The sequence below is a fragment of the Brassica napus genome, chromosome A4, assembly GCF_020379485.1.
Source record: "Brassica napus cultivar Da-Ae chromosome A4, Da-Ae, whole genome shotgun sequence".
Classification (NCBI taxonomy): Eukaryota; Viridiplantae; Streptophyta; class Magnoliopsida; order Brassicales; family Brassicaceae; genus Brassica; species Brassica napus.
In genome coordinates, this window is record NC_063437.1 from 12,473,190 (window position 1) to 12,483,314 (window position 10,125).

Sequence of the window (10,125 nt, forward strand, 5' to 3'; positions counted from 1 at the left end):
ATTAATGGAACCTTTTAGCTTTCCCAATCTGAGATTCTATATAGATCTCGCACTCCACCTCTTATCTTCACTAAAACTTATTCCCTCCTCACGTCAGCCAGTTGCCTTCTTTCTTACTCTCACGCGCCTCCTCTAGCGAACGAGCGAGGTAATCTCCAGTCATCGGAGAAGGAATCCGAGGCGAAACGCCGCTATTTGGAGAAGGATAAAGGACAGAGCTCGATTGAGAGGATCCTTCTCCGTCTACGGAACTTAGGATTAGCAGCTTCTGACGACGACGAGGAGGACGATGCGGAGGATAACGAGGAGGAGGATGTGAAGAAGCCGGTGACTGAAGAAGAGAGGTTAGGCGATTTGCTGAAGAGAGAGTGGGTGAGGCCTGATGTGATACTCGCTGAGGGAGAAGAGAGTGATTATGAGGAGGACGATGATGTGTTGTTGCCGTAGGAGAAGAACGAGGAAGAACAGGTGGCGGAGAGGAATGAAGGAGATGGAGGATTGTTGGCGGTGAAGAAGAGGAGAGCTAGAGCTCCGTCGTTGCCGGAGCTTACGATTGAGGATTCTGGGCTACGGAGGCTGAGGAGAGACGGGATGTATCTGAGGGTGAGGATTAATATACCTAAAGCTGGCCTCACGCAGGCGGTGATGGAGAAGATTCATGATACTTGGAGGAAAGAGGAGCTTGTGAGGCTTAAGTTCCATGAGGTGCTTGCTCGTGATATGAAGACCGGCTCATGAGATTGTTGAGGTCTGTTTCAATTGATTCCTGGTTGAAAAAAGATCTCTTTATTGCGTGCAGGACGTTAGTTGAATTTGAGGTGTGAAATTTGAAATTAGATAGCTAATATATAGGGAAAGTAACCACTTAATCTCAAGTTAGTTCTGCAATAGAATGGTCTTAGTAATGATCATTCAAGTTAGTTCTCTCTTAGTTCTTGAATGATCTTGAACAATAATTACCTAATCTCATTACCTAATCTCAACTTAGTTCTGAAACTTAGTAGTACTCTTTCTTAGTAACAATAATGCAGTTTTGTATAGGAGATGGAGCTGAGCATGGCTATTAAGTAGTAACAAGTTGATGCAAAAAAAATTGTTTTGTTGGGAACTGATTGGATTTACTCTTGATGGGCAGCGTCGAACTGGTGGAATGGTGATATGGAGAGCAGGAAGTGTAATGGTGGTTTACCGTGGACGTGACTATCAAGGACCTTCTGCAGTCTTTAACCAAATGGCCAGACCTGAAGAACACTATCAAGGACCTTCAGCAGGAAGTGTGCTGGTGTATTCTTATGTAACAGTAGATGAATTGATGTGTTTCTTTAGTGTCATTTCATGATATCTTTAGATATGAAGATAGGTTGGTTGATGTTCTTGAAAACATGGCGTTTTAAGGTGTATTGGTTTGAGTTTTTGCAGCTGATGAGAGAAGATGAGGCAACCCTTGGTAAAATAACTAAGCCTAGGCGTCCCAAGACTGTTGTTCTGTGTCCCACCAGAGAACTCTCTGAGCAGGTTCTTCTACTTCTACTGCTTTTGTTTTCTCTCTTTACCAAGATTAGTTGCTGCTCTAGGACATTGTAAATTTGGATTCCATGTTTGAGTTGAAACAAATTTGAACTTGTGAAAAAAATAAAAAAATATGAACTTGTGGTTGCTGGGTAAAATGTAAAAGTAGGAATATTTATTTTCTAGAAAGTTTTGGTTGCCTCCTTATAGGATGACCATAACACTGGAGATCATGAGGCATATGCCTGAGCATCCCAACGTTGTTACCTTGAGGGAGACTTATGAGGATGAGCATGCTGTGCATTTGGGTATGGAGCTTTGTGAAGGTGTTGAGTTGTTTGATAGGAATGTGGCGAGAGGGCATTACACTGAGAGAGCTGCTGCTGTTGTCACTAAGACCATCATGGCAGTTGTTCAGGTTCGTCACGGTTTTGCTCTTTGTTTATCTCCAGATTGGTCTATAGATGTTCTATGTCTTAGTTTAAGCTCGTGTGCTGCTCCTTCTTCCTCTTCCCTTGCCGTAAAACCCTTCAAAGGTTTCCATTTGGACCTGTTTTTGATTGTCCTTAATGCTATGCTACACTAGGATTAGGCCACTTAATCTCTTTGCTGCAGTCAGAAAATGGAAATTGTGGGTTCATGCCATGTATATACAGAGTTTGGGTGATGTTCGCATTTGATGATTCTGATTCTGATTTGATTTGTGTTTTAATTGATAAAGACAGTTGCTTGCTCTTTTATGAATCTGTCCGTAATTGTTTTATTTACTATGCTACACTAGGGCTAGGCTACTAAATCTCTATGATGCACTCACAAAATGGAAACTGTGGGTTCTTGCCATGAATATTGAGATTTTGGTGGTGTTTGCTCTTATTTCATTTGTATTAAGCAGTCATTTTGCATGTGATGCATAATAGACTTGCTTCTTAGAGGATTTTTTGTTTTGATTTATTTATAATATAGCTGTTTGCTCTTCTCTGGATATGTTTTTAATTTTTTGTTGTTGTTGTTGTTGTTGTTGTTGTGTGTATAGGGATGAGCTGGGTCGCTTTGTTTCTAATAAAGGCAATGAATCTGTTCTCAAGAACTTTTGGCATCATACAGATGCTATCATCTGCTGCTCAATGAAGGTACTAACTTAAACATCAAACACTCAATGAATGTTTTATTATTCACTGATCCTCTTTTAACCTTTTTTGTTTAGGCCATGCCAGTCTTCACATTTGCAAACCAGGCGGGGCTAGACATGCTTGAGACAACATTGGTTTCTCTTCAAGATATCTCTTTAGAGAAGATATTTGATGACAATGGAAGGAAGACTCTCTGCTCTGAGTTCCCACAGATCATGCAACAGGTTTTTTAACAACGTTCTGGTATGATTCGTGTATGTAGTTTGATATCTGACTTTAACATGATTTTTTTGGTTTAGGCCTTTGCGAGTCTTCAAGGTGGGATATGTCTGTCAAGCATGGGGAGACCAGTTTCATACGAGAGAGCAGTTGCTTGGAAAGTACTCAATGAAGAAGAGAATGCTCATTGTATCTGCTTTGTGTTCATCAACTGGTCCTTTGTTTGATACTTCAAAAATAATTGGTTTTAAAGATTTCTAATTCATGTAATATTAAAAATTCAAAATTTGTTTATTACAACTAATATTTTACCATTAGATATATTAAAATAATATTCTAGATCGATATTCAATTGTCAGTTTTCAAATATTACACGTAAAAAATATTATTAAGTACATTTTTTTTTTGAAAAAGGGGTTTTATATTTTAAGTAGGTTATTGGAATACTTTTTCTTTTCGTGTATTTATTCGATATGAGATTTCGATCTCTTAAACTAAGATAATTTATGTTCTATACATAATTATATTTTTTACGTAACTCTAAAATCTCAGACTTGATTCTTTATATTTTATTAGTTAATTGTGTTACATATAATAGAAATACTTACTTCAAACTTAAAATATAAAAAAAATCAATTTTAAAATTAGTTATATATAATTTAATATATAAAAATTCACATACAAATACAATGATAAATGTAATAAATTTAAATATATTATCCGCGCGTAGCGCGGAAAAAGGATCTAGTAGTTATAAAGCCAGCCAAAGATTACGTGTCTCACTGCTTTGGACATGATTGATCCAATAAGATTCAATCCAATCACAGCCCAAAAACAATATCGGGCCTTTTAAGAAGCCTAATTAGTAAGTAGCTCAAAGCCCATAATTAAAACCCTAGAGTCTTCCTCGCTATAAAACATCTCATCTTATCGAGAGGAGTCTCTCGTGGAGTTCCGGCGAGAACGGAGAAACCCTAATCTCATCTTGCGTTATGCAATTGGCTCGTTTTCTTTTTCAAAACCTTTAGTTTTGCATTCGAATTTTCGTAGAATAAAGGTAATATTGCATTTTTTTTCGAATTCAGTTTTCTATGTCTAGTTGATCAGGTTCATGTGAAAGGTTTTTTATTTTCGAGTTATGGTTGCGATGATGAGATTTTTATGAATAAATTGAAAGTGGAAACGCTTAATGAACGGTCGACAAAAATGTCGAACCTGAGCGGTTAGCTGAGCAACTCATCTTTTTTTTTTTGTCTAAGTCTCTATCGAATTTGATCCTTTTTTTTTTCTTTTGATTGTTTTTGCCCCCTGTGTTAATTTCATGTAAAGATTTGTTGCTATGATGAGAAAATATATGATTGAAAGCATTTTTTGTGCTTAATGAGTCAGTCGACAATAATGTCGATCTGAGCGGTTAACTGAGCAACTAAATTTCCTCCATGTTTTATATCTTTGTTATACGATTTTTACTTCATAAGTTTTCCAACTTGGTGTTTGCACGTTATGATCCACACTAGTGCAAGCACACAGCTCTTTTAATTGCCCATTAACTACTCATCTCACTGCTTAATGAGTCAGTCGACAATAATGTCGATCTGAGCGGTTAACTGAGCAACTAAATTTCCTCCATGTTTTATATCTTTGTTATACGATTTTTACTTCATAAGTTTTCCAACTTGGTGTTTGCACGTTATGATCCACACTAGTGCAAGCACACAGCTCTTTTAATTGCCCATTAACTACTCATCTCACTGCATCAACCTGAGCTTCTCTTTATCCAACCTGAACTAGCCATGGACGAACATGATCTTGGATGTTAATTTAGATAACATTTAATGTGGCAAAAAAATTTAATCTTGGGTAGAAACCGAAAATACTATAAGCAGTAACTGTTAAAACAAAACAATGATTTAAAATCTGTCTTGTCCCCAAAACTGGCCCTTGTTTTGAACTCCCATATGTTTTTCGTTTGAACAACGTATAAAACATTCAATCGACTTTTAGAGATTGTTAGCGAAACAACAACATATGGGTGATTAAATTGTTAGCGAACAATTACTGGACTCTTTGAGTCCCTGGTCCCAAGACAACAATCCTGTCCAAATGTGGAGTTGGTTTTAATCTTTCCCTATTAAAATAGAAGTACCATTTTTATCTACCATAAAAAGTCATACTAATTTTATTAGGTCTATTTTATTAAGTACATTTATTTAATTATTTACATTAATTTATTAAATATATAAAAATATTAATAATAAATAAATTTTAACCGTAAATTAAAATTTTATCTTTAGTTATAACAAAATGTTGTTGAAAAAATCTAACAAAATCGTTTTAAAATTTAAAATATTTTATTTAAATTAATACCATTGATTAATTTCGTAATTAATAATATATACTATTATATATTAATTTAAATAAAATTTTACTATAAAACAAAATAAAATAAAAGTGTATGCTATTTTTCAAATTTTATAATTATATTCTATATCTTTTTTATTAAAAGAAATACCATAAAAAATTCATACTAGATCTATTTCATCAATTAAATCTATTTGATTATTTAAGTTAATATATTAAATATATACATTTCTAAAAAATCTTATAAATTATATAGATATTAATAAATAAATTTTAACTGTAAATTTAAATTTTATTTTTACTTATAACAAAATATGTTGGAATAAATCTAACAAAATCTTAATAAAATTTTAAAATATTTTTAAATTAATGCAGCGATTGATTTCATAATTAATAATAAAGTATTATTATAATCTATTTAGTTATAAAATTCCACAATATACTAAAATAAATAACATAGAAATATAAATTATGCTAAGAAAATATCAGTTCTATAATAACTAAATAAAATTGTAAAATGTGTTGTATTCAGTATGTAAAAATTAGAAAAAAATGAAAGAGATTCTCAATTTGTTTATTTCATACTATGAATTTATTTTACCAAACTTGAAAATATATTAATATATAATAACAATTAATAATAAAGTAAAATGTATAAAACAAATCATTATACATTAATAATATCGAATAAGAAACATAACTAATAACATTATAGATTTACACAATATATAACACTAAAATGTAAACTATATCTTTGAAAGTTTTGCGATGGTATCTGTTATATATTTATAAAATAAAATCTTTCCGCACGGATGTGCGGGTGAAAAATCTAGTTGTCTAGTTTATGTCGGTGGTCGGGTTTAATAAAATGGCTTTTTTGAGAGTGTTACGAATTTAAATAATGCACATTGTTGATGGGGAAAATATCTTGGATAGTACCAGAAAAAACAATTATGACTTTTCCTCGTCAACTTTAAATTGTATTAAAGCCCATCAAGAGCACATGCAGATACATTCATAGACTCTTATAATGCCCAATATACTGACCCAAACAAGAAGATAAATTGGCAAAATAGCACTAATTATTAAAATAAAATCTAAGTATAAAATTAAAATATTTGTTTTTGACTGTAAAGTTATTTTAAGAATTTTCTTATTTTTATTTTTAATAAAAATATATTTAATGATATTATAATGTTCTACCGGGCTTTCTGCCAGTTCATTCGGCCCGTGAGTCCATCCCGTCTAATGGGTGTTGAGTTAATTCTCCAAAATCTGAAAGTCTTGTTTACTGAACATATAATCAGTACATATCTTTTTTCGTTCTTTGGTCTAACTCTTACGATATGACAAATCATTTTCTGATAAGTAACATTTTTTCATTACTCTAGCATAAACATGTTTGCCCATAAAATTTTAAACTTTTCTATATATTACAATTCAGAATGTTACGGATATTTTGAATGTATTTCTCTTTTGTTTGTTCTAGCATTTAATTTCTGTATTGTCACCCATTGTCTTTCGTTCTAACAATCAAACATTACTCCACATGACAGGTAAAGAAAGCGAAACTAAACATATCATTTTTAAAATAATCTATTTGCCCGTAACAAGACAGCAATCCATACAAACGCAACGAATTATGATGGTATCAGATTTTGATGACTCAAAAGATAGTTAGTTTTACGATTCGTGTATGTGTGTTTTCTCGTAGAAACGGTTTAAATGATCCTGTTGAATAGATTCGACTTAACGTATGTGTAAAACTAAAGCATCATAAAACACGTGGATGATTGCACCGAAGTTCGTTTTGTTTTATTATATACTTTTGGGCTTACGTTATATGTTCACGTTTTTGAAGATTTCATTGTCCATAGCTTTGATTTGAGATCAATAATTTGATCTAGACTCTGATACAATGGAATAATTAGGAACAGTTCTTCATAAATTATTTGAACACTTCTATTTTTTTTTTTTTTTGCTAACCGAGTATCTTGGTCCCACTGAGGTGGTCCAGACTAGAGACCGAAGTGAGCATGGACGCTGCTAGGACGTCACCATGTGGCTCACCGTGTAACGGTCTTCGGTCTCGGATGCTGCAGCCCATATGTAAATTCCGCAGTGGCCAAGGCTCGAACCCAGGGGCGGGCACTCCAGCCGGAGCTCCTATACCACTAGACCAAAGCAACTTGGTTGAAAAAGGTGTTTTCACCTCTTTGCCGGGAACCCAAGCATTGTAAATAGTCCCTCCCACCGTGAGTTGAATCCAAGTGGCGGAAGTTACAGCCGCAATCCCTTTACCACTAGGCCAACTCAACGTTGGTGAACACTTCTAACTCATCGAAAATATTTAAATACATCATTGATGCTGTCATCTATATATTTTTTAAAAATAAAATCATATATTTTTTTTTTTGCTAAATTGTAAATCTCATATAAATGAAAAGAAGATTTTGCAATCTTAAGTTTGAACCATCTTGGCAAAAAGAAATAAAAACAAGATGGATCACCATTTTAACCTACAAGAACTTTACTATCTCAACCACATGGACATAAGAACACAAAAGTGCTTCCTGCCTTTCCTTGCTGAGATTATGTTTCTCACCTCCTTATCAATGCAATGGAAGATTGAAGCAGGAGAGAGTGAGGTGCGATTGTGTATGAGATTGTTCCTTTGCTTCCATAAATGGTAGACCGTATTATTTAAATTTAAGAAAGGTCTCAAATTCTATTAGAGGAGTATGTGAAACAAGATAGAAAAGTATAACGAGCAATATGGTTTACCGCGTAAAATACAAGATGATAATACTATAACTCAGTAAGAAACAATATAAAAGATCGAAAAGCAAGTCAGATCTCATAAAATATCAATTGACCAAATCTATATATAAGAAGTTGAACAAGTCATTGACAGTTTGATTTGCAGATAAGCTTAGAGATGTTCCATTAAATAGCCACATCAATCTTCATAAAGATATTTTGTTTGAAAAGTACAAGTTTTTTTGAAAGAATATTACATAGTTCAAAAGTAACACAAATGGATCTACCAAATACTTATTGACTGAGATAACACCTCCCCCTTCAAATCGAATCAGTTGAACTGTTTATTTCTTCTCATTGATCTCAAATTTTCATTCCACAGAACTACTCGATCGATATAATGAAGAACATTTAAACTTAAACTATTCGATTAATCAAAAGAAAATTAAAACTTATTTTGTATAACCCAAATTATCGCCAGCATCATCATCATATCTTCCTCAAAAGTCAAAGTCCTTGAACACCTTCTTAACTTGTTCAAGCGTCACAAACAAAATCACCGTGAACGGTGCTTGCCTCGACACCGTCGGCCAAAACCCTTTATACAAGGCCATGATCCCTTCCGCTCTCACCGTCTTCAACGCGCAATCAACCGCCCCTTTATACGGCGGCGGGGTCCCCGCCACCACCTTCATATTCATCACCCTCGTCTTAATCACATCCACCGGATTCGACGCGACCGACGCCACAAACCCCGCCGCGAAACTCGACGTCACGTGCGTCCCGAGCCCGTCTCTCATCAACCCTTTCTCCAAAATCGTCTCTTTCACCGAGTCGTAAGTAGCCAGCTGCGACGCCGTCACGAGCATCGCTCTGTTGATCGTCATCGACGACCCTCTCCACAGAGACGTGACGCCTTCGCCGCGAACCATCTGCGCGATCGCGTCCAAAACGCTCTTGTAGTTTCTCCGGTCGGCCAACGGGAGACGCCCGTCGGCTTGCATGCGCACCATCGCGACGTCCGCCGGGTTTCCCACGGCGGCGCCGATCCCTCCGGCGATGAACCCGGCGGCGAGTTTGCGGGTTAAAGGGATCGACTTTGTTTCCGGGTCGGTCCATTTAGTCTTCAAGATGTCGTATAGACCCATGCGGGTCGTCGAGTAGAGAGTCTGACGGAGAACGGTGGCGGAGACGCCGGAGAACAGAGCGCGCGTGCCTTCTTGACGGATGATACGAGATCCGATACCGATTATACCCACGCGCGGAGGAGGTGGAGGCGCGTGGACGGAGGAGGAGGAGGTCTGGAAGGCAAGCGCTGGTCGGAGACTTGTCTGAACGGGAGCTGATTCGCCTTGGAGTTGCATTCGGACCTTGATGAGATCAAGCGGGTGGGTCGAACAACCCGCTACGATCGATGCGATGCCTCCTTCAGCGAAACCCTTAAGACCCATTTCTTGTTTTTATCAAATGGAAAATCAAAAAGTCAGAAAGGTTTGGATCTTTTTTCCGAGAAAATCTGAGAGAAAATTTTATAAAGGTTTGATTTTTTTTTGCTTAGAGAGACCAGTTGGAATTAGAGCTGATCTCACTGGAGATTAGGAGATGAGAATGGAGACCGAAAGCTATAGAGGAAGAATGAGGAACTTGAGGTCTCTGAGACATATGCCGTTCAGACAAAAGTTTTTTTTTAGAGAGAGAAAGAGAAATGGTGAGAGATTGATTGATTGTTGTGTGTGGTTGGAGAGAGGAGACAAGTGTTTAAATAAGGGAAGAAAAGGAAGCGCGGAGACTTGTTTACTATTTTGCGCATAGTAAAATCAAAAAAAAAAAATACACGTTTTCCTTTTTAATTTGGTAGTAGTATCTTGAGACTTTCCTATATATTCAATTTTTTAAATATTCTTTCTTTTTTTTACAAAGAAATGGAAGCTCAATTTAATACGTACTTTCATTATTCAACGGACTTGATTAGTGAAGTCCATTTGTTAAAAAGTGGTGGTAATCGCTAAATTGGTAACTTATGTTCACACAAAAAGAGGAGTTAGAGGGAAAACTTGAATTTCGATAGAATTAGTTGAAAAAAGTTATGATTTGTTAAATTTGTGTAGAGTTATTTGTATATTTTTTTGTTATCTTTTAGAGAGTT

At 35.5% G+C, this 10,125-nt stretch overlaps 2 protein-coding genes and 2 non-coding genes across 4 annotated transcripts; 3 read left to right on the forward strand and 1 right to left on the reverse strand.

Annotated features, from left to right (window-relative positions):
* The first annotated feature begins 513 nt into the window (after nt 1–513).
* LOC125607988 (homeobox-leucine zipper protein ATHB-15-like) lies at nt 514–2,899 on the forward strand. The gene is made up of 5 exons (XM_048777619.1): nt 514–748; nt 1,136–1,515; nt 1,720–1,927; nt 2,543–2,639; nt 2,714–2,899. The coding sequence occupies exons 3-5, from the start codon at nt 1,791–1,793 to the stop codon at nt 2,870–2,872; spliced, it is 393 nt and encodes a 130-aa protein (XP_048633576.1). The 5' UTR covers nt 514–748; nt 1,136–1,515; nt 1,720–1,790; the 3' UTR covers nt 2,873–2,899.
* A 1,101-nt stretch (nt 2,900–4,000) lies between these two features.
* Nucleotides 4,001–4,093, forward strand: LOC125608458. The gene has a single exon (XR_007339352.1). It is a non-coding gene; the product is annotated as a small nucleolar RNA snoR128 (small nucleolar RNA).
* A 99-nt stretch (nt 4,094–4,192) lies between these two features.
* On the forward strand, nt 4,193–4,284 carry LOC125608459. Its single transcript, XR_007339353.1, has one exon. It is a non-coding gene; the product is annotated as a small nucleolar RNA snoR128 (small nucleolar RNA).
* Nucleotides 4,285–8,299: 4,015 nt separating this feature from the next.
* Nucleotides 8,300–9,726, reverse strand: LOC106429401 (mitochondrial uncoupling protein 5). The gene has a single exon (XM_013870150.3). The coding sequence runs from the start codon at nt 9,428–9,430 to the stop codon at nt 8,480–8,482; it is 951 nt and encodes a 316-aa protein (XP_013725604.2). The 5' UTR covers nt 9,431–9,726; the 3' UTR covers nt 8,300–8,479.
* Between the last annotated feature and the right edge of the window lie 399 nt (nt 9,727–10,125).